Raw genomic sequence first — 25,227 nt, forward strand, 5'->3', positions numbered from 1 at the left:
AATTACTGGAGAATCATTTGACCTAGAACCTTTAAACTTCATAGAGTGGTAGAGCCTATAGAGTAGACGACCCCTATTGTTTTCAGGGTCACTCCATCAAAGGTCAGGGTCACAGGGGCCTGAACATGGAAAACCATTTCCGATCAATGTTGAAACTTCATTGGATGATTGGACATGCAGAGTAGATAATCCCTATTGATTTTGGGGTCACTCTATTAAAGGACAAGGTCACAGGGACCAGAACATGGAAATCCATTTCCGGTCAATAACTGAGAATCATTTGACCCAGAACCTTCAAACCAAGGTCAAGGTCACAGTGGTAATCTGCCTGTCACACTTCATTTTCGATCAGTAACTGGAGAACCATTTGACCTAGAACCTTCAAACTTCATTGGATGACAGGGCTTACAAAGTAGATAGCCCCTAATATTTTTAGGGGTTTTGTGCTCAATGTCCGTCGTGTGTCGTGCGTCCGTCAACATTTTCTAAAAAAATCTTCTTCTTAAAAACCACTGGGCAGAATTACACCAAACTTCACAGGAATGATCCTTGGGTGGCCCCCTTTCAAAATTATTCAAAGAATTGAATTCCATGCAGAACTCTGGTTGCCATGGCAACCGAAACGAAAAGCTTTAAAAATCTTCTTGTCCAAAACCACAGGACCTAGGGCTTTGATATCTGGTATGTAGCATCATCTAGTGGTCCTCTACCAAAATTGTTCAAATTATCCCCCTAGGGTCAAATATGGCCCCGCCCCAGGGGTCACATGGTTTATATAGACTTACATAGGGAAAACTTTGAAAATCTTCTTATACAAAACCACATGGCCTAGGGCTTTGATATCTGGTTTGTAGCATCATCTAGTGGTCCTCTACCAAGATTGTTAAAATTATCCCCCTAGGGTAAAATATGGCCAGGGCCCCACGGGTCCCAAGTTTTACATGGACTTATATAGGAAAAAAAGTTTAAAAATCTTCTTGTCTGAAACCATATTTGGTTTGTAGCATTGTCTTATGGTCCTCAACCAAAATTGTTCAAATTGTACCCCTGGGATGAAAGAGGCCCTGCCCTGGGGGTCCCAAGTTTTATATAGACATATAGGAAAAAAACTTTAAAAATCTTCTTGTCTCAAACCATACGACCTAGGCTTTTGATATTTGGTTTGATGCATTGCCTTGTAGTCCATCACAAAAATTGTTCAAATTATGCCCCTGGGGTTAAAAGAGGTCCCGCCTTGGGGTCACTTAGTTATTATGTGAGTTTTATAAGAAAAAATACTTAAAAAATCATCTGATCCTATTTCTGTTTAATTATAATTACCTGATGACCCCAAGTAATATGATGTCACTTGACTGTGACCTTGACCTACTGACCTACTTTCTTGTTTTTTAAAGATGCAGCCTTAAAATTTTGATGACGTACACAGTTTTGCACACCAATGGTAAAACTGAAGTTCATTGACCATGAATGTGACCTACTGACTTCCTTAATATTTTATCATCAGTTTAAAATTTGAAACATGTAGCTTATATTACTCAGGTGAGCGATCCAGGGTCATGATGTTGGGGTTACTCGATCAAAGGTCAAGGTCACGGGCCTGAACATGGAAAATCGTTTCTGATCAATAACTTGAGAATCACTTGACCCAGAATGTTGAAACTTCATAGGATGATTGGAAATGTAGAGTAGTTCAGGGTCACAGGGGCCAGAAATTGGAAAACCGTTTCTGATTAATAACTTGAGAATCATTTGATCCAGAACCTTCAAACTTCATAGGGTGATAGGACTTACAGAGTGGATGACCTGTATTGAATTTAGGGTCACTTGAGCAAAGGTCAAGGTTACAGGGGCCTGAAAATGGAAAACTCTTTCCAATCAATAGTTTTAGAACCACTTGGCCCAGAATGTTGAAACTTCGTAGGATGATTGGACATGTAGAGTAGATCACCCCTGTTGATTTTGGGGTCACTTGAGCAAAGGTCAAGGTCGTTGGGGCCTGAACATGGAAAACTATTTCCGATCAATAACTTGAGAATGTTAAACCTCATAGGATGATTGGACATTCGGAGGTGATGACGTCTATTGATATTTGGGTCACTCGATCAAAGGTCAGAGTCACAGAGGCCAGAACATGGAAACAGTTTCCAAACCACTAGGCCCAGAATGTTGAAACTTCTTGGGATGATTGAAAATGCTGAGTAGATGAGCCCAATTGCAGCCACCATCGGTTTTTCTTGGACTTTTGCTCCTGTCCCCTATCGGCTTTTTGGCTATTTCTGCTATGCATTGGGGAGATATGTGCTTTTCTACAAAAGCATCTTCTAGTTTTGTAGATATGTCTGCATTTAACAGAATTTAAATCACCTTGCAACTTGCATAAATAAGAAATATTATGTAAAGAACTTTATAGAATGGTTTTTAGCTCGACTATTCGAAGAATAGGGGAGCTATCCTACTCGCCCCGGCGTGAGCGTCACACAAATGTTAACGTTTGCGTACCACCCCAAATATTTTTAAAGTCCATTGAGATTTTGCTTTCATATTTTGCATACTTGTTTACCATCATGACCCCAGTCTGTTAAAAGGAGGAGGCAACTCTATCAAGTATTTTGACTGCATTATGGCCCCTTTTCGACTTAGAATAAATGTTAAAGTTTGTGTACCACCCCAAATATTTTAAAGTCCATTGAGATTTTGCTTTCATATTTTGCATACTTGTTTACCATCATGACCCCAGTCTGTAAAAAGGAGGAGGCAACTCTATCAAGCAATTTGACTGAATTATGGCCCCTTTTCGACTTAAAATATACTTATTGTAATGTTAAGTTTTACTCATTGCTTATATTATACTATCAAGCACTGAGAATAGTGGAGCGCGCTCTCCACTGACAGCTCTTGTTAGCTCACCAGTCAAAAAGTGACAAGGTGAGCTTTTGTGATCGCGCGGCGTCCGTCGTGCGTCCGTCTGTCTGTAAATTTTTGCTTGTGACCACTCTAGAGGTCACATTTTTCATGGGATCTTTATGAAAGTTGGTCAGAATGTTCATCTTGATGATATCTAGGTCAAGTTCGAAACTGAGTCACATGCATTTCAAAACTAGGTCAGTAGGTCTAAAAATAGAGAAACCTTGTGACCTCTCTAGAGGCCATATTTTTCAATGGATCTTCATGAAAATTGGTCAGAATGTTCACCTTCATGATATCTAGGTCAAGTTCAAAACCGGGTCATGTGCGATCAAAAACTAGGTCAATAGGTCTAAAAGTAGAAAAATCTTGTGACCTCTAGAGGCCATATTTTTCATGAGATCTTCATGAAAATTGGTCAGAATGTTCACCTTCATGATATCTAGGTCACAGTGTACGAAATTCAGATTTGAATCCAATAGCCCGTTCGGGCTACCAGATTAAAAATTTTCCAAGCCCGACACCAGTTTCACTAGCCCGAACTTTTAACACCTTAAAATACATAATTTTTGCACCATATAACATCTTGTTTTACAAACATCTCTATGCATGTTTGAAGTAATAAAAAAGACATACAGTACATGTTTGCCATGTTTTTGAAAAATTTTAACTCGAAATACTCCAGTCTAGATCAGCATCGTCAGAGTCCAAAAGCATCGGACATGACACTCCTTGCCAAAACGAAATCTAAACTGTTATGCCCGATTTTTTAGGATCCGCACTCGCCAATTATTGCAACTCGGACTGTTGACAATTTGTAAGATGTAATACCGAGTGCTGAATACACATTTACACACACGCTGATAGCATAATTTAAGCTCCGCCTACTGCAGGTACTTGTGAGATTTTCGCGAGAAGTGTGAAAGCTAATCAAATTATCCGTTACGCTAGTGGTGATTGTATTCAGCCAATTAGCGCTGCGGTTACGTCTTTGACACTGTGTTTGATTGTCAACACGTTAGAGTGCAAAAACCAATATTTCCATAAGCGTTTCTCAGTCTGGAAAATCACGATGCAGTACTCGTTTAATAAGCATGTTTTTTTTAAACAAATGAGGAAAATTCGGTAGCCCAGTCGGGCTTGTACCTGTGGAAAATCAGTAGCCCGAGCTGAAATTTGGTAGCCACGGGCTGTCGGACTACCGTGAATTTCGAACACTGAGGTCAAGTTCGAAACTGGGTCAACTGCGGTCAAAAACTAGGTCATTAGGTCAAATAATAGAAAAACCTTGTGACCTATATAGAGGCCATATTTTTCAATGGATCTTCATGAAAATTGGTCAGAATGTTCACCTTGATGATATCTAGGTCCAGTTTGAAACTGGGTCATGTGCGGTCCAAAACTAGGTCAGTATGTCTAAAAATAGAAAAACCTTATGACCTCCCTAGAGGCAATATTTTTCAATGGATCTTCATGAAAATTGGTCAGAATTTTCACCTTCATGATATCTAGGTCAGGTTCGAAACTGGGTCAACTGCAGTGCAAAACTAGGTCAGTAGGTCTTAAAATGGAAAATCCTTGTGACCTCCCTAGAGGCAATATCTTTCAATGGATCTTCATGAAAATTGGTCAGAAATTCATCTTCATGATATCTAGGTCAAGTTCGAAACTGGGTCAACTGCAGTCCAAAACTAAGTCAGTAGGTCTTAAAATAGAAAATCCTTGTGACCTCCCTAGAGGCCATATCTTTCAATGGATCTTCATGAAAATTGGACAGAATGTTCAACTTGATGATGTATAGGTCAAATTCGAAACTGGGTCAACTGCGATCAAAAACTAGGTCAGTATGTCTAAAAATAGAAAAACATTGTGACCTCCTTAGAGGCCATATCTTTTAATGGTTCTTCATGAAAATTGGTCAGATGTTCACCTTGATGATATCTAGGTCAGTTTTGAAACTGGGTCAACTGCGGTCAAAAACTAGGTCAGTATGTCTAAAAATAGAAAAACCTTTTGACCTCTCTAGAGGCCATATCTTTCAAGGATCTTCATGAAAATTGGTCAGAATGTTCACCTTTATGATATCTAGGTCAAGTTCGAAACTGGGTCAGGTGCGATCAAAAACTAGGTCAGTAGGTCTAAAAATGGAAAAATCTTGTGACCTCTCTAGAGGCCATACTTTTCAATGGATCTTCATGAAGACCTACTTTCTAATACTTTAGCATCAGTTTGTCATTTGAAACATGTGGCTCATATTACTCAGGTGAGTGATTAAGGGTCATCATGACCCTCTTGTTTTTTATTAGTTTGATTAAACTTTATAAAAGATTGAATTCAATTATGATTTCTAGTTGTTGTTTTTTTTTTGTCAGTAACAATTTGCCAAGACCCAATGCTAAATTATTTAATACTTTTCAGACTGCAGTACAGAGTGTTCACACATCTGGTGTTTTACACAGAACTATCATGGATGATCTAAGTGAGTTGATAAAAATGTCATAGATAATGCCCCTCCCACCTTCTAACAAGTAGTCAGTCTGTATGTAGACCATTTGGTTTCTAGTGTATATCTGGTGAACACTTGTGTTGACTGTGGTCTAACTTCATTGGATCATCCATTCATCCGCCTTTCATCCATTTACACTTTTCTTAAACAACTTGTCAGAAGCATTTGGAGGAAGTTAATGAAACTTGGCCTTGATGTTCCTTTGATTGTCCTCTACCAAAGTTTTTAGAATTCTGATTGCCATGGCAACTGAAAAAAATAATATTTTTTTACAAAACTGTGAGTCTCAGCATTTAAAATTGGTTTGTAGCATTGTGTAGCAATGTTATTCAATTACAAATCATGTTTCCAGACTCAAAATTGACTGCACCATGATTCACTAATTTTACATACACTTTTATATGAAAAACTTTAACCATAATGCATTGTGAGACATATATGTTAAGAAAAACTTTTGTCAAAAATTCAAGGCCTAGAGCTTAGATGTTTGGCATTTAATATTGTGTAGAGGTTGTGAACTAAACTGAGGAATTTAGGGCTATGATGTCCCTCTTGTTTGTTTTTTTTTCAGAGAGATTTCTTCAGCATGGTCCTGAGATCAAAACATTTCTAGACCGGTTAACCAATGCTGGAAAGCGTATGTTTATCATCACAAACAGTGGTTTTCCATTTATGTAAGCAATTTATTTTTAGCTCAACTATTGAAAGAATAGTCTAGCTGTTCTACTCACCCTGACATCAGCATTAGCATCAAACCTTGGTTAAAGTTTTCCATACAAGTATATATAGCTATCATTTTAAGGCATATAGCTTTTGAACTTATTTTTACTTTTAGGTCAATTACCAAACTCACTGGTAGGGCTGTGGATTGTCGGACAAGTGGCGATCTGATCCGATTCACGAGTCGGGGTTGACGATTCACAGTTCAAACCACAAATCACCAGCAACAACCTATAATAATACATAAATGCAAGACTGTTATATAAGTACCGTTTCTTTAAGGAATCTAAACTTTGCAGTTCTCATTGTGCGCAATTTAACAGTTATGACTTATGTTTAATGTCTTGCTCATTAATTAAAGTCAGGTTTCGCGGGTGGACTTCTGTAATGTTCGGCCATTCGTGCAGATGAACGATATGACGTCGGTCATTAATATCACAATATTTAGTAACAGTTTCGCATTTTTTGATAAGAAAACTTTATTTGTTGGAGAGAAATTTTGTATTTTACTTTTTATTAAATTTGATTTCTTAAATGATAAATGTTTATTCACTGTTATGACAGTTTTCATATTAATTTTAGTTCAAATATAAGATCAGTGCTTACTCTACCTAAGACATTTGTTTACATCTGGTTTAGAATCTGACAACGCATAATCATCTTAGATGTGCAAGAAAATTCATTGAAGAGTTCAATGTGGCTTTTATTTAGTTTTATTGATAGAATTTTACATATTGCATGTATTAATGAAAAAGATCGCGATCCAACGATTTTGACAATGGGGAATATCCGTACTCGAACTTTTGGTCAAATTCGTGGATATCCGAGTACTCAGATACTTGTTACAGCCCTACTCACTTGGTCAAGTTCCACAACTCCTTTTTGGACTTCAAAAATCCTGGTTGAAGTTTTGCATGCAAGTTACTATCTCCAAAATTAATGTAGATATTGAATTGAAACTTCACATGTGTATTCTTGGTTATAAAACTAGGTGATAGCATGAAGTCCCATAACTGACTTGCATGTTGGCTAAATTATGCCCCCTTTTGGACTTGGAAAATTCTGGTTAATGTTTTGCATGCAAGTTTCTTTCTAAGAAAAAATGTAGATATAAAATTGAAACTTCAAATGTGTCTTCAGGGTTATAAAACTAGGTGATAGCATCAAGTCCCATAAATCTGACGTGCATTTTGGCCAAATTTTGGACTTGGAAAATTCTGGTTAATGTTTTACGTGCCAGTTCCTATCTCTAAAACTAATGTAGATATTGATTGGAAACTTCACATGTGTATTCAGGTGATAGCATCAAGTCCCATAAATCTGACGTGCATTTTGGCCAAATTTTGGACTTGGAAAATTCTGGTTAATGTTTTACGTGCGAGTTCATATCTCTAAAACTAATGTAGATATTGATTGGAAACTTCACATGTGTATTCAGGTGATAGCATGAAGTCCTATAACTCTGACATGCATTTTAGCTAAATTATGCCCCCTTTTGGACTTGGAAAATTCTGGTTAATGTTTTTGTGTGCCAGTTCCTATCTCTAAATTTAATGTAGATATTGATTTGAAACTTCACGTGTATTCAGGGTTATAAAACTAGGTGATAGCTTCAAGTCCTATAAGTCTGTCATGCATTTTGGCTAAATTATGCCCCTTTTTGGACTTGGAAAATTCTGGTTAATGTTTTGCGTGCGAGTTCCTATCTCTAAATTTAATGCAGATATTGATTTGAAACTTCACATGTGTATTCAGGGTTATAAAACTAGGTGATAGTATCAAGTCCCATAACTCTGACATGCTTTTTGGCTAAATTATGCCCCGCTTTTGGACTTAGAAAATCCTAGTTAAAGTTTTGCATGCAGGTTACTATCTCAAAAACTAATGCAGATACTGGATTGAAACTCTGTAGATATTTCAACAGTTAGGGTAATATTCCTGTTTCTGGAACAGCAATTCGAAGAGTGGAGCGTTGGTTGTCTTATGGACAGCTCTTGTTTATGAAGAATTTTGTTTGTGAAATTGTGAAACTACTTAAGATTTATTAAATTTTATTCAAAATATGGTTAGAGAGTTCATATAACAATTATTACATGCATTTAGTTTGCATAGACATAATCTTACTGTCTTTGAAACAGCCATTTATAATACTCGACTGTTTCATGTTAATGGAAATTTATTCGATTTAACATTGATATTGAAATAAATTTGCATCTGCGATTCTTGCTGTATGACAGGTGTTTGTCATAGCTTCTGTTCTGTCTTAACACCTGATCACAACATTTCTTGACATTCTGCCATTTGAGTGAGGTCTGATACTGAAGCCAAATGTGAATCTTATTGTATTGAGCTATACAGGTGTATATTGAGACAATTTTGAACTTTTGTTGAACGTAAATTTTGAAGAATGGTGGTTTATAACGCCGAGTTATTACAATATTGACTTGTACTCATTACAGAGATGCTGGTATGAAGTATATGGTGGGTGAAAACTGGATAGATCTATTTGATGTTGTTGTTGTAAATGCAAGAAAACCAAAGTTCTTCAATGAGAATACAAGGTAAGAAATTTAACTGTACAACGTTAGTCTTAGTTAGTTACAAATTATTTGATTTAAATAGCTGGAAGGTAACCATATGACCTATATTGTGTCTGTATGACTTAAAGCCCGACAAAATAAATAATGTTGTGCCCTATGAAAAGGTCATGTATTATTTCATTATAAATCCAGTTTTACTGTATGATGATACATAGAAAAATGTAGATAGATAGTAAGTAGACTGAAAGTCAATGAATATTTGATAAAACATTTATGTTCTTTTACCTGCAGACCATTCCGTGTATATGATCCAAAGAATGAAAGGTCATGGCATAGAGTGAAACAGTTGGACAAAGGTCAAGTCTATATTCAGGTTGCTTATTAATTATTTTTTCTGTAGCCTAAACTAGACAAAAATGAATGAAAAACAAAATGGTTTTGATTATTTTGAGGGTCTCCTTCAGATCACTTGCCTTTCACTGATTTTGGTCTGAAACCTTACTTTGGATTTAGAATTATTCATGTGAGGAAGCCATCCAGCAGACATACTGAAGTTTGCTGGTTCTGCCCAGTGCCTGCCCATACCTGAAACAATTCCTGATGGAATCCATTGCCACGAGGGTATGAGAGAAGAGGCCAGTTTCCATTTTAATGCTGAGTGCCAAGCAAGGGAGCTACTGGTACCATTTTTCATATCTTTTCATGTCTTTGGTATGAGGCGGCCAGGGATCAAAGCCGCACTGAAGCGGACGCTCTACCATTAGGCTATCGAGGAACCTAAATTATGCATGTTTGACTCAAAACTTAACAATAACAAAATGTTTGTGTCATTACGTTACTGCACATACAACAGTTAGGCAATTTGAGGTCTTACTTGAACGTTTTACATAGTTATTACAAAGTGTTTTTGTTATCTCACTGTCAGTGTGTTCTACTGCATGAAAACAGTTCAGATTCTGCATGTGTTAAAAAATAAGACAATACAAATAGACAGCAACAAGTAATAAATGTTGATTGAACTGATCAGTTAAAATATTACAATTTTTCTGGTAAAAGTCATTGATAGCTGGACATCTTTGGAAAAAGAAAGAAGAAATATCCCAAAATTTGTTAATTCTACATGTTTCTTTGCAGGGTAACTTCCATGATTTTCAGCATATGACAGGCTGGTATGGTTCAAAAGTTCTGTACTTTGGAGATCATGTTTATACAGATTTAGCTGTAAGTATATACAATGTAAACTGAATATTTGTGGAATAGTTTTAGGAATGAATATTGGTGTTCTTTTTCGTATGAAAATCTCTGTGTATCAAAGAGAATTACTCTATTCATTGCTATTCCTGTCTTAAACCATGACGTACAAAACTTTATAGTATTTATCTCCCTGTGAACAAAATTTAAGGGATGGTGTACTGGAGTCTCCATATCAATGCATCTGTCCATCAGTGCACTTCTAATAACTCTTGAAAGGATGCCTGGATTAAGTTAATTCTTGGTTTACAGGTTACAAATATAAAATAAAGACAAATTTCAATTCCGTTTATTTTTGATGGCGTGAATTTTCCATTCATAAACTCTTGAACAGATGAATGGATTGCAGTTATTATAGCCCTTTAAACCTTTTCCACAGTTATAAAAATCAGATTTGTTAACAGGTCTTTATTTGGTACAGGAAGCTTTTGCTATAGGGGTATTATATAGTGTGCGGAGAGGTCGACATATCTATATAGTATATGGTGTATTATTAAAAGTTAATTAAATGGCTGTTAAGCAAATCAAATTAATTTTGTTGGTCAGTTATGTGAAAATAAGTGCACAAGTCTATAATATGAGAAAGATACATATAAATAACAGATTTCAAACTATAAATTGCCATTAGTATTTGCATTTGTAGTTATTACTTTGTTGGTATAAAGTATGCCTATAGAGTTACACTGTTTCTGTTGTCTAGGATCCATCATTGAAGCACAGTTGGAGGACAGGGGCAATTATTCCTGAATTAGAGGTACATGTATGTTTAAACTTAATAACAGAGAGAGAAAGCTTAGAGGAGTTATCTTGTGAGTGTAGTTCTTTTGAAGATTTTGAAAGTGTTATATTCAGCCTGGTTACCTCTGGTATACTTCTGCTTATAGTTCGACCAGGCATGGCATGCTTGATATGACTTTAGTGCTATTTTTCAGCAGAATTTAATATACTGTGACATCATTTATAGTAACAGAAGAAAATAGAGTTCCTGTATTCAGTACCAGAACTTGAATGTTCTCAACTTCCCATAGAAAACAAGAGAACATAGAAAACATTTGCCTTACAACCACAACTGCTTGATCAGTAGGCTTGTGATTAGACTGGTCTCAGTCCTTACATTTGCCAGTCATAGTCTCTTCTCATATTTTATGTTAAATTACTTCCCTTCATAGTTATAACATGGTTACCTTTTCTTGCTGCCGAATGTAAGGTCTGATATACAGCCAGATATTCAAAAGGGAGCTATCTATAAATGAAAGATATCTGACAAGGAAATACATTAGTATATAAAAAACTTATTATCAGACTAGTAGCTAGTCTAGCTGGTGATGTACCATTAAAGTAGATTTCAAATTCAAGAGAATGACAGAGAAAAAGTCATTGAAAATATTTTTAGCTGCAGACAATGCTCTTTGTTTCATTTAATGACCTCACACAATTTTACTGCAAGACTTTATGTTTATGTAATTACCCCCAAAAAACTTGGGGAGGAGGTGTTTAAAGTGTCTTACTTTGAATCACTTGCCCCTCACAATAATGACTTCAGATTCTATGACAATTAATGGTTTCATGCCAGGAAGCTGTATTCTAACATGTGGAAGGTTCATGGTTCTACGAAGTTGCCTGACTGTGTCTGAAATAATGTCTAGATGGGCACCTCGGTTCTTTCTTCAATAAAAAAAGGTTTTGAAAGTAGCCATATAGATAGAGACTTTCATTTCCTTGGCATTTTCTGTTTTTCAGTCTGAGATTAAAGTAATAACATCACCAGACTATAAAGCGTCGGTACGATGGTTGATTGCACTGCAGTACCTACTGGAGGAGATGCAGGTATAACATAACATTATTTACTTTATTACATTGTTTACTCAGATCTGTTAACTTAAATATATAAGGACAACAAAAAAGTGTATTCAGAAAGATAAGTATATGTTTTAGTAGGCCAGTGTTAGTGTTACTGTGCATGTAGTGTTTAGGTCCACTTATTTTGAAAATTATAAGAGATATAGTCTTGGAACATTGTACCCTTGTTTATCATTGTGCATTAACTAAGCAAGCCAAGAACCATAACTCTGATGCCTTTTTTTTAAAAGTACATGTATTTTGTGGTAGAAATTTTTTTTTATAGCATAAAAAGTGAAAAGAGAAAGCCAATAACTATAATGTCCATGCTATTTATCTGAAATACCCACCATTTGTACTTTTATTGTAATAAGAAAAGAAACATTTGATCAAGGTCAGAGTCAACATTGCTAAATTTTGCAATTTGTAAAACCTTTTTTTGTGGAATTTTCATGTCTCTGTTGTAAGTTAGGATTAGTTGGGTTTTTTTTTTCAAAATTCTTCAGAATGTTTGTGGTTGTTATTAGCGGAATGTTCCTCCATAAATTTACATGTGTGTTGTAAAGTTGTGTCTTCTACTGGGCCACATAAATAAGTGCAATCTGTTTATACATATAAGTTACTTTTTAATTTATTATGCATTATTTACTATAGATCATTTTTCAGTTGCTGCATTTGTTGTTAAAGTAGTATTTTGCTACCTTATCAATAGATATGCTTTAAGAATTGGTTGGTCATTTGTTTTGTGCTTAGAAAAGTACCATTGTAGAGCAAGGCAGTTTATCAAAATATGTTGTGAAAACTGTTGTTTATAATTTTAAGTAACTTGTTCATATTTTTGAGCAAAATTTCAGTGTATTTGGATACATTGGGATTTTGTAAAAGTACCTTTGGTATTCATTTATTGACACAATATTTTTGCAAACTGTCTCTAAGAAGAAGAAAAACATACTTTAGACAGAAGTAAGTGTTTGATACACTTTTGGAAGGATTAATAAGATCAGCATAAATCACATAGGTTAATCAAAAACTTGGTCTTTTATTATTTTTCAGTGTCATATGTATACACAGTTAATAGCAAATAATTGTGAAGTGAAAATATTGAAAAGGTTTGCCCATCTATGAACAAGAAATTTAAATATTGTACCATTATTTGCTGAATATATTCACCCATATGTCTGTCTAGAACAAAAGTAGAGGCATAATACATTACCTACTTGATTTACTTTACTTCAGTAATTTTTACTGTAAACATTTTGAAATAATGTCATACTATTTTCTATGATTCTTCTTGACATTTGTTGTGTTTATTTTTATGTGAGAATTCAAATCCAGTATCTAAAACTGAGTGAATTGAAAATTTCAATTTCTTCTTATCTACAAAACTATGAAGTAAATGTTTTCCAAAAAATTTGAACCCATGTTGAAATTGATTAGCCTTATGGGTGAGTATATAAAGTACTTAAACAAATTTTCAGAGAATGTGAAAAAATCAAATGTTTTGTTGTGGCTGAATTATGCAGTACTGGCTTCATATTGGTTGAAGTAGCTTGAATAGGCCTTAATTAAAATTTTGTTTGTTTGCTGCTCTTACCCAACCTACCAGACTTCCGCTAGTCAGAAAAATTTGCCCCAGAAAGTAAAATATTTTTCTCTGTTCATTAAATTTCTATTTTTGTTTCTATGTATAACATTTTATGTGAAGTGGCTTTTATGTTCATCTTCCAAAAAGAAAGGTCTGATGTGTAATCACTAAAACCCTGATAATGGCAATTCTTTCATTGATTCTGGTGAAAAAAAAGATAATTGTCAACCGGCTAATCTACTCCTTGAAGTACTGGGTCAGAAGCAGCAAACAAACATATTTTTAAGGGCGGCCTGAGTTTGTGCAGATTATGTATAGTAGAATATGTTCTGATTTTTGTAGGAGGCACAGAGCTGCAGACAGGTTGATTTACACCTTTCCCAGTTATATTAAATTGTAGTGATCTAGAAATATTCGAGTAGATGTTAAAACCAGTAATACTCCCATGACATATGTCTGTCTCTGCATGGTCTGTGTTGTTTGTTGTTGAAATAACAAAGAAAATTACAATGAAAAGATAACCATTTGGTATACAAAATAGAAATTGTCTAAAGTCATGATTTTGTTTGCTATATAAACTATCTTATATTCTAAAGTTTTCAAAGTGTATATTTCCGCTCTTTCCTGTCCAGAATGTTTTGCATATTTCTAGATCAATGCTCGATGTATCTGCACCCCTATTTAGATTGCTTTAAGCTCTATTTTTACAAATGCTGGTCCATGTGTATGAATGATTTAGCTTTTTGACATACAATGAATATAGCTTGCACCAAAGCCTGTTTGCATTTTTGGAATGCAATCCTTTCTCTATTACTTCTTGAACTATTCTACATGGTATATTTAAAAAAAAATTGGTGTTTGGAAACACTGTATCTTTTACATTAAAAAACTCATATTTTATATGGAAGATTGATGATTCTACCCAGTTGCCCATTTTGCATTTTTATTAAGTTCAGGCCAGGATGTATATAGGGGGAATACAACAGTTGTGATATGCTGTTGTGTGATTTATAACCAGGTTTTAGATAGGAAGTTAGTCATTCTTTGGGGTTCTGGATAATAACTCCAGCTACAGTCCATATTTGACATTTAAGATGAGTTTGCACAGAACTTGGCATGTACAAAATATTGAAAAAAAAAAAAGAACTTACTTTTTAAATAGTGTGATGCAAGGTCTTATCCTTAACACCAGACTTTATTTTGTAGACAGTGATTTAGTCTGTCTGTCCTGTCCGTTCGTCCATCTGTCAGAATGCTGTGGTGCCTTTTAAAAATATTGTTCAAGGTTACATACATGTATGCACCTTATGGTTGATAGTAAAGTTAATTGCTAGACTATAGTTTTTCTGTGTATATAATACACCCTATATCTTAATCTGTGCTAGCTTCCTTCAAGTAGCATATCTTCTAGTTTATTACACCCCTGTCAAATTTCATTTGGTGGGTTCTGTATTATAAGGAATCACTTCTGTCCCTTTCCATCTTTCCCTGTCCTGTCCATCCCGAGTCTTTTCCTGGAATATCTTTAGAATCCATACAGATTATTATTTTGAAGCTTGCAATAAGTTCAAGGCACATAAGACAAGTTAACAAATCAGGTTAATTAATTGGGCACCTGTTGTGACAAAATTATTCCCCCTTTTCACTTTGAAAATGCCCCCAAATATGTCATTTCCTTAAATATTTTTGAAAACTATTTATGTTGAAACCTGTTAATATACACATCATCCTTGTTCGTCATATATGATTGAAAGAACGTAAAGATCATAAACACCAAATTGACTAGCCTTGCTTTTGTTTTGAGAATATTTTTCCCCTATTTGACTTGGAAAATGTAGCAGAATTATTGATCTTTGAAAATCTCTGAAACTTATGAAGGTTTTATATTTGAACGGATGGAAATGCAAGTTCTACCAGGTCCTGTAGTTCTAATTTTTATTTTGACAAAATTAATTCCCTTTTTGTACTTTGAAAATGTCCTAAAATGAAGTGTCCTTCAGTATATCCCATGCATGCGTTGGATTGAAACTGGGAACACACACTTCAGATCATAATGCAGGTATACACATTAAGTCAACTTTCAAAATTCAGTGTTTTATTTTGACAAAACTATTCCCCGCTTTTGGACTTGAAAGGTGGATGTTGGACTTGATAAGTACGAGGGTTGTCATAGAAATTCGCGAACTTTTTTTATTATTTCGAAAATAAGCGATGCATCAAGTAACTTTTTCAGCCGATGTTTTTTCAATGTATATTTGACAGGACTACAGAGTTTAAAATTAAATAATTATCATACTATTTGAGTATTATTTTTAATAATAGACTGCAGTCAGTGCTAGTCGGCGCACGCTCAGTTTTCTGCCTGCAAAAAGTAGCGGCTTCCTTTTAGATTCATGAACATACCTGATATACATCCCACAAGATTAAAATTTATATTGTCGTTAACGGCAACATGGGGCGCATATTTATGTTGTGTCTCAAGTCTTTGACCTTACTTACGTTAAAAAAGTGACGTAATTTTGACAGTAATGGTCACATGCACTTTCAGAAATGGCGGTGTCATGTAAGTTCGCGGTGCAGGAAATATGAAAGTATTATGTCACCCTCTCTTTGAATCACTCACCCGACCTTCCTTAAAATGTTTGTGCAACGTAAAGACAAGTGTTATGCTAACATTTGCCTGACTTTAAGAATTTTCCATTTCTCGTTTTGTTTGTGAAGGAGTAATACCGCGATCAACACAATATTTTATTAATACTTCCTGTGCCGCAAACTTATCTGACGTCACCATTTCTGAAAGTGTGTGCGAAATTCACTTTCAAAATTATGTCACTATTCTGACACAAGTATAGTCAAAGACTTGAAATGCAATATAATTATGTGCCACACATTGTTGTTATAAATTTTAATCTTGTGAGATGTACATCGGGTAAGTTACATTAATTTAAAAGGAAGCCGCTTCTTTTTGTAGGATGAAAACTGAGCGTGCGCCGACTAGCACTAACTGCCATCCTTTTTTTTAAGAAATACTTTAATAATATGACAGATATCGTATTTTAATCACTATAGTCCTGTCGGGTACACATTGAAACAACATCAGTTAAAATGAATATTTGATGCGTCGCTTGTTTTCGAAATAATAAAAAAAGTTTGCGATTTTCTGGGACAACCCTCGTACATGTATGACAATATTATTGTTTTCCTTAAATAGCTCTAAAATTCATTGGAACTTTATTAGCCCACCATCATCAGATGGTGGGCTATTCAAATCACTCTGCGTCCGTGGTCTGTCGTCCGTCCGTCCGTCAGTCCGTCCGTCCTTCCGTCCGTTAACAATTTCTCGTTATCGCATCTCCTCAGAAACTACCTGGGGGATTTTGACCAAACTTTGTCAGAATGATGTATTGGTACCCTAGTTGTGTCCCCCTGAAAATCAGACTGGTTCAAAAATTTTTTAGTAAGTTATGGCCCTTTGTTTATTTCTATAATTTACATAGATTTATATAGGGAAAAACTTTGAAAATCTTCTTGTCCAAAACCACAGAGCCTAGGGCTTTGATATTTGGTATGAAGCATCATCTAGTGGTCCTCTACCAAGATGATTCAAAATATTTCCTTGGGGTCTAATATTGCCCCGCCCCGGGGGTCACATGGTTTATATAGACTTATATAGGGGAAAACTTTGAAAAACCTCTTGTTCAAAACCACAGGGCCTAGGGCTTTGATATTTTGTATATGACATCATCTAGTGGTCTTCTACTAAGATTGTTCAAATTATCCCCCTAGGGTCAAATATGGCTCCGCCCCGGGGGTCACATGGTTTACATAGACTTACATAGGGAAAAACGTTGAAAATCTTCTTGTCCAAACCACAAAGCCTAGGGCTTTGGCATTTGTAATGTAGCATCATCTAGTGGTTCTCTACCAAGTTTGTTCAAATTATCCCCCTAGGGTCAAATATGGCCCTGCCCTGGGGGGTCACATGGTTCATATACACTTATATAGGGAAAAGATTTTAAAATCTTCTTGTCAATAACCTACAACATTCAAATTTGGACCACATGTATGGTTTTGAGTGGCAAGATGAACCTTGACATGAGTTGACCTTGATTTTGACCTAGTGACCTACTTTCACATTTCTGTAGCTACAGCCTTCAAATTTGGACCACTTGCATAGTTTTGTGCACTGAAAAAAACTCTGACCTTGACTTTGACCTAGTGACCTACTTTCACATTTTTGAAGGTACAGGCTTCAAATTTGGACCACATGCATAGTTTTGTGTTCTGAATTGGAATTTGACCTTGATTTTGACCTACTGACCTACTTTCACATTTCTCAAGCTACAGCCTTCAAATTTGGACCACATGCATAGTTTTGTGTACCGAAACAAACTTTGACCTTTACATTGACCTAGTGACCTACTTTCACATTTTTGAAGGTACAGGCTTCAAATTTGGAACACATGCATAGTTCTGTGTTCCGAAATAAAATTTGACCTTGATTTTGACCTAGTGACCTACTTCCACATTTTTGAAGGTACAGGCTTTAAATTTGGACCACATGCATAAATTTGTGTTCTGAAGTGTAATTTGACCTTGATTTTGACCTAGTGACCTACTTTCACATTTCGTCCTTGAAATTGATCTAGTGACCTACTTTCACATTTCTCAAGCTACAGCTTTCGAATTTGGACCACATGCAAAGTGTTGTTTACGGAAATGAAATTTGACCTTGAGCTAGTCAGTAAGTCTTGAAATTTGGAACACTCAAAAATGGCACATTGGTGGGCGCCAAGATCACTCTGTGATCTCTTGTATACATTTGTGGTTTCATAAGCAAGTTTACATATAACCTTGATTCCTTTTTAGCACCTGAACTTTGCTAAGGACCTATTAGTATAGATAGATGGTCCAGTGTCCATTGTCCAACATCCTTCATCCTGTGTTAACATTTTTACAAAAATATCTTATGTTCTGAAACTACCGGTCAGAATTACACCAAATTTGGTCAGTAGAATCCTGGCATGGACCTCTGTCAAGTGTGTTCAAATTGTTAACCTTGGCCCCTTTAAGGTGCGGCCAGAGCCTTATTACTACATGTATTTTTCTTCATTTTGTGCATACTATAGATGAAACACAAGAATTTGGTTTTGTCCCATTATTTTATATTCCAATAAAACAATGGTTGCACATTTATCATAAAATCATTTTACCATTTTTTGCAAATATTTTATATTAATATAGTAGTAAGATCACTTTCATGAGGTTTATCATTGTTATGAAACAGGCAGTAATTTTTTTGTAAATAAATCAGATTATCGAGTTTTCAATATACTTTAGGTCCCTGATCATGATTGAGATGATCAGTTAAATATATTATTTTGATAAATCAGTAAAATAAGTATTTGAATGCAATCCTCATTGACTCATTGACTGTATAAAGATGACCTACTCTTTCTTTGTTTCAGCAAGTATTGCATTCAAACTAAAATTCTAAGAATTTGGAATAGTTCTGGTCTCTGCTTTCTTGCTTTTATTGGTGGATGTCTTATTTCTTTATTTCCTTTTACATTACAGGTTGTTTTTTTTTTTTCATCCAAAGGATTTGCTTAATGTTCAGGGCTTTTATAGTTTTATAAGGTTTTAATGCTAAAAGCAGGCTTAGCAGATGTCTATATAATTAAATAATGCTAGTAAACATATGGAGGAGACACATTCCAAATCTTAAGACAATCTGATCATGTCTTAAGGAGGTAGGTTACCTTCATATTGTATGTGTGCATGCCCAGCTGGAAGCTAACGTGACGATTTATGACGACGTTTACGACAAACCAAATGTGTTTGTATATCCATTCTTCAGAAAAAAAATCATGAACCTGTCTCCGATCTGATGCTTAATGGTTTAATAATGCAGAAATAATTAATAAATTGCCGCAGAAACACTTCAAAACATTGTTGCTTTAAAATGACGTTACGTGTCAGTTACCGCGCAAAATTAATAGCTTTTATTTTGAAAGTACGTTATTCTGTGCATTTTCTTTACCTAAACTATTTTTAAACAGCCACTATTTACTGAAATATTTTTTATGTATCTTTCACTCTGAATAATAATCAATATTTTGCTTCTTTTATATAATTATATTGAAATGTTATGCGGAATGTAAGAAAATGGATGATGGTTACCAATGTTATTGGGAATATAGCTGGGTGAAAGGTTACTTAATACGGCCATTTTCAAATAAATATTGGGCAGTTTGATTTGTAATACCTATTTTTCAGTTTCCGTTGATAATTTGTTTCTTATATATTAAAACTAAGCTCTAAAATTGTTCAAATTTCACTAGAAAATTGTGGTTTCTTGAATTAAATTGATGTTACCATGGAAACGAAGCCCATGACCTATAAATCTAAATGTAAAATTCAAAAGCGTTGACACTGGTCTATTTAAGGAACACAGTTTCGGCATTTTATTTTCATTTCAACAATATCCATAATAATAATAGCAGCATGCAGAACGATTTTTCCATAAAAAAATGTCGGACGAGGGGCTGCTGTAAGTATTTAAGCTGTGAAATTTGTTTAAGTAAATGCAAATAATACGAAAATATTACTTACATTAGAATTAAAATGCTTTAAAGCTACATTAACAAGAAAGATTATCTTATTTAATTTTTTTTTTATAAGAAATTATGATAAAAAGCAAGATATAAGCTGTTTTAAACATCTCTGTAGCCATGGTTACTTTAAACTTTAAGAAAAATAGGGTACCATGTAAAGTGCTTGGTATTTTGCTAATAATATTACCCAAATATTCCATGTTGGTCATTAACAGAATGGCACTGAAGCCGTCGAAAAACCCGTTTTCATACATAGTAGTTTAAAAATGAGGGAAAATGCGTTACCATGGAAACACGAGCCCCCGAGACATATTATATTTTAAGCTATATTAGAAAGCTAACGCGCATACTAGTAAAATTATTAATTATGCAGACCTACGGATAACAATGAAACCAAAATGCACTGAAAACTGTTAAATATATGTATTTTCCTTCTTCTTTCTATATAAAATACCTTTAGAGGGTCATGTTCTTCAGACCTGTATAAAAATTGTACTTGAAGGGCCAGAGATAAAAGAAATTGAGATTGTAGCAGTTAAAACATTAAATTACACGAAATACAAAAAATTGCTGCGGTTAAACTAATTTGAATTTACCCTGGTAACAAGGTAACCTACCTCCTTAAGTTGAAATCTGACAGAAATGAACAATTAGGAATAGTAATCTTAATGCTTCCTTAAAGTTTCAGCAATGAAATATGATTTCATGACAGTAGAGTAATGTCTGTTTATAGGATGCTGGCAGTGAAGAAAGCCTTGAGATGATTCCAGAGTTGCTTGAGGAGAGGTCACAGTTGAGGTAATAACCTCTATTTTAATCGTGGGAACGTGTAGATATGTTCCACTTTACCTTTAGTCATTACTATGTGAACAGGAATATTTATTTTGTTTTGCAGCATATTGTGTTATACCTGATTTACTAGTTTTGGATAGCTTCTAGCAAAAGCTCCACTTCCAGTGCTTTTCATGAACTGTCAAATAGATCTTCATTAAACTTGGTCTCTAGCATCATTGTAAGGTTTGCTGCCAAATTTGTTCAAATGGGGGCACCCAGCCCCTTTTCGGGGCCACTAGACCTAAAAATAGAAATACCTTTAAACAACTTCTTCTTCTCATTACTGGCTTGATGAATCTTTACCAAAACTTGGTCTAGCATCATTGTAAGGTCCTCTTTCAAACTTGATCAAATGGGCACATGTTGCCTCCTTTTTGGGGGCTACTAGAGTTAAATAAAGAAACATTTTAAAACAAATTCATTTCAGGAACAGCTGGCTCAGATAACTCTAATAAAGAGACTCTCCAAAACCCTCAGCTTGCTCTAGTTGTCTGTTCATATTTTTGCCACCCAGTTTTAAAGACCTAAGGAACATATAGTGTTTGAACTGTTATTCATCTGTCACACTATTTTATGTCATCAACTTTTACTGCCTCTGCAACTTCTGACACCTGGAGCATATTATGGTCCTCTTCCAAGGTTGCACTCTCTCTAGCCTGTTTAAGCTCTGAAACTCAGCAATCTCGAGCCGTCATGGCCCTCTTGTTTTATTTCGGCGGAGGAGTCTGGCATGGTTGTGATGGCAAATATTTTTGACTGAATCAGTTATTACTGATGTAAACATACTGTCACATATTACTGAAATGTTCACTGAAATATATTGGTAGGTTTCCTAACTGCTGATACAGATATAATCAAAATGATTTTAAGAAGCACTTTTTATTTAATTTAACCGTGGAGGTGGTGGTGAAAAGGGGACTTACAGTTATTTAGGAGATGACACATATACTTAAGATCGAGTTATGACTATATTTACAGTTCTATTTGCTGGATTAGTTTTGCTAATTTTACATGTTGTAATTTAATTTGTTTTCAGGTCTCACTTGAAATCATTGTGCAATGAAAGATTTGGTAGTATGTTCCGGACACATCACAACCCGACCTACTTTTCCCGACGAATGGCAAGATTTGCTGACATCTATACATCGTCCTTGACCAACCTGCTGCAATACTCTGTAGACAACACATTTTATCCTAGAAGAACAGCATTACCCCACGAACCTTATCCATTCAATGACCCTTCCCATGCACAGTGCATCAAACCAGTGTGAAATAATACAGATAAAAAAACTGATAAGATTAAATCTGAATTGACTGAAGTGGTTTAAATACACCAATCTGTATCATGCAAAAATAGTTGTGAAAATTGTAAATTTCTACCAGATTTCATCATCTATTAAAGAAGCATTGTGACATGATTTGAACAGCCATACCCATACCCTGAGAGGTTGTATGGAACTCAAATTAGCATAATGTTGTAAATGTAGTACACACACCATATACATGGATGCCATACAGTCAAGTAAACAGGGGCTTGACAGTAATCGCCACGTTCCCAGTCATTATAAAATTTGAGATTAAAAAGAGATTCATAATCAAAAGCTCAGGTTTAATAGAGTAACTTTTTGTGTTAATTTTGCATGCTGCAACATGTATGACAATAAGTTCATGTATGAACAGTTTGGGTGTATTTCTAAACATAGTTGTGTCAATCCCCACTATGAAGCTGGTGTTAGATTTATCTATGCAACAACAGTGACTGAGTGTCCAACAGTGTTCAGAAGTTGTACAAATTTGCAAATCACCAGTTTCTGTGTTTTAAAAATGATGACATGTTTTTTTTGCAGATTTTTTAATTCCATTGTTTTTCTTTATAAGATTTATGGTATTGTTTTATGAACTGTTTAATATACATTTTAGTTTTAGTAATTTTTTTTAATGAAATAGCATTTTATATGACAGCTGATTTTATCCAATGTTAGTTATGCATGCCAATTATATGCAAGTTTTTACATCTCTGTTGTTTTTCTGATAGCATTAGAAAATCTAGTCTCAGTAAAACTGATATCAGTTAACCTTAGTTACATTTCTATCAAAGGAGGTCAGGTACGTGTAAGCATAATTTTTATGTAGAAGATTTTATGAGTTTTGGTCATTGTGAGGTTACCATTTCCAGTGTTGTTGAATGTTTTTTCCAAACTCATATTCCACACTAGACTGTTGAATGAATTGTTGAGCCCAGTTGTGATGAGCTTGACGCTATTCATCAGAATTGCTGTTTGGTGTATGTAAGTCATATATCTGATTTTGTCTGGGCTATAACTTTGACCTGCATGGAGCAATCTTTTTCATACTTTGCATAAATGTTGCAATCAATGAGACAGATTCTCCTGTACAAACACCAATTCCATATCTCAAAGGTCACGGTCACAGTTAGGGATCAGAGTTCATGTCAGATTTTGTTCAGGCCATAACTTATATGCATGCAGCAGTCTTTCTGGGTTTTTTTATTTGGCAAAAATGTTTCCCTGAATTAGATGGAGTGCCACATGCAAACCACTATCTTAAATTCAAGTCCACATTTGGGCGTCAAAGGTCATTTTAGAGCTTGTCTGGGCTATAACTTTTACATGCATGAAGCAGTTTTATTTCTTTTATGCGTAAATGTTGGCTCAATGAGACTGAGTTACATGCAAAAACTCAAGGCCACTGCCTCAAAGTGGAAGGTCATTTGAGAACTTGTCTGGACTAAAACTTTGACATGCTTGGAGCAGTTATATAGTGTAAAATATTGCATTTAGTGTTTAAGTCAGTTTGAAATATTTCAGTGTTAGATTGACTCAAAGAAAACAGTACCGTACTTCGGTTTGTTTATTTCATAAAAGAAATATTTTAGTGTGTAATGACCAAGAACATAGTGTTGTTGTGGTGTGTATTGTTTAGTGTCACTTCTAGGTATTTGTGTAAAGTTTTCACGTCACATACTTTTACTGGTAGGTCTAGGATTTTATCAAATATTTTAGTAAATACATAGGACATTGCTTTAAAATTATAACCAAAGTTAGACTACCAAAAGCAGTTGCAGAATTTTTTTGCTGCTGAAAATTGTGTTTATATGCCTTTTGTGTCAGTTGTTTCATTTGTTAGTAATTCTTGGCTGATGTGTAAAATTTTTTATAGGGACTTCCAGTTGGTGTATGCATTGAAATCTCAATATAATTACAACTTGAATTATGACAAACTCACTCATGAAAGGTTTTAAACATTTTTACTAGATATAAATTACTTCAGATTTAATATAGTTTAAACATGATATTTAATTATTTTTTTCTGTGATAGATGTAACTTAATGAAGTAGTGGTGATATGCTGATTTATTATTATGCTTAACGATCATTGTAAAATGCTTCACATCATGATTTTTGCCAATTCTTTTGTATCATTAGCAATTTCTGATGTACTTGCAGTACCACAAAATAAGATAAATTTAGTGTTTAGCATTCATTTGTACTGCTATTCTTCCCTGTCAATGCATATGTATAATGATTTTTTATTGAAATAGAATTGTGAAAAACGAACCAGTCACGGACAGAATATTCAACTGGAGTGGTTTTACTTTTCTGAAGTTAAACATGTTTGCTGCTCTAGTTTTGGATACCAGTTTTGCCTCTGGTTTTAATCATGACTAATTGATGATCAGGCAAAGTATTGTACTGATTAATCAACTTGGAAATTTTGACTGATCAATTTCCCATTACATCTTTGCAAAATCATGTCCTCTTGGTAAAGTTTCGAGATTTTATCCCTTTTCAGATATGTACATCAGTTCTTTCTAGTACATGAAAGATACGTATAGCAGTATTTGTATTGATACCTAGGGCCGATATTTTTACCACTGACTGGAAAGAAATGCATGAGGAATAAATCTCTTAATTTTACTTTAACCTATCAGAGCAGTGTTTAACTATAAACCAGTCAATAGCACAAACTATTGACCAGTGATTTATATGTAAGGTCATGTAATATTGAATGTTGTGTTCACTATAATAGTATTGTTGTTAGGGCTTTAAAGTAGCATTTTTGAAGTGCCAGTAGATACCGATAGATGATTAGGATTTTAAAATGTGTTTTGTTTAAATTAATACATTGTTGTTTTTAATTTGTTACAGTTTTAACATTAAAATTTATGCAGTGTAGAGTCATTTATCATTTATACAAAACATGTATCAAGTCTTTTCAATATTAAACTGCAGGTCTGTTTCATGAAAACAAAGTCAGCAAGACTGTGAGATAGCAGTTTTCTAGCCTTTCTGTGGAAGAGCCCACCTCTGTGTTACATCAGCTAGCTTGATACATGTAGCTTTGTCACATTATTATAACCGAGTTTCTAAGAAAGTCTCAGAATGGTAACTTGCCATAAATAAGTTTTATT

General features: G+C 34.7%; 1 protein-coding gene across 2 annotated transcripts in view; it reads left to right on the forward strand.

Moving 5' to 3' along the window:
- LOC128558583 (5'-nucleotidase domain-containing protein 3-like) overlaps positions 1 to 24,991 on the forward strand; it is a 41,638-nt gene extending 16,647 nt beyond the window's left edge. The window contains exons 8-17 of one of the 2 annotated variants that reach the window (XM_053548331.1): positions 5,323 to 5,383; positions 5,982 to 6,084; positions 8,590 to 8,691; positions 8,962 to 9,043; positions 9,805 to 9,891; positions 10,622 to 10,675; positions 11,662 to 11,748; positions 13,688 to 13,708; positions 20,696 to 20,760; positions 21,833 to 24,991. In XM_053548331.1, coding sequence (XP_053404306.1) covers positions 5,323 to 5,383; positions 5,982 to 6,084; positions 8,590 to 8,691; positions 8,962 to 9,043; positions 9,805 to 9,891; positions 10,622 to 10,675; positions 11,662 to 11,748; positions 13,688 to 13,708; positions 20,696 to 20,760; positions 21,833 to 22,067 — 897 coding nt within the window. In that variant the 3' untranslated portion in view covers positions 22,068 to 24,991. The remainder of the gene's footprint in view (positions 1 to 5,322; positions 5,384 to 5,981; positions 6,085 to 8,589; positions 8,692 to 8,961; positions 9,044 to 9,804; positions 9,892 to 10,621; positions 10,676 to 11,661; positions 11,749 to 13,687; positions 13,709 to 20,695; positions 20,761 to 21,832) is intronic. The other variant, XM_053548332.1, reaches the window with a different exon arrangement.
- The last annotated feature ends 236 nt before the right edge of the window (positions 24,992 to 25,227 follow it).

The sequence above is a fragment of the Mercenaria mercenaria genome, chromosome 7, assembly GCF_021730395.1.
Source record: "Mercenaria mercenaria strain notata chromosome 7, MADL_Memer_1, whole genome shotgun sequence".
In the NCBI taxonomy this organism is placed as follows: Eukaryota; Metazoa; Mollusca; class Bivalvia; order Venerida; family Veneridae; genus Mercenaria; species Mercenaria mercenaria.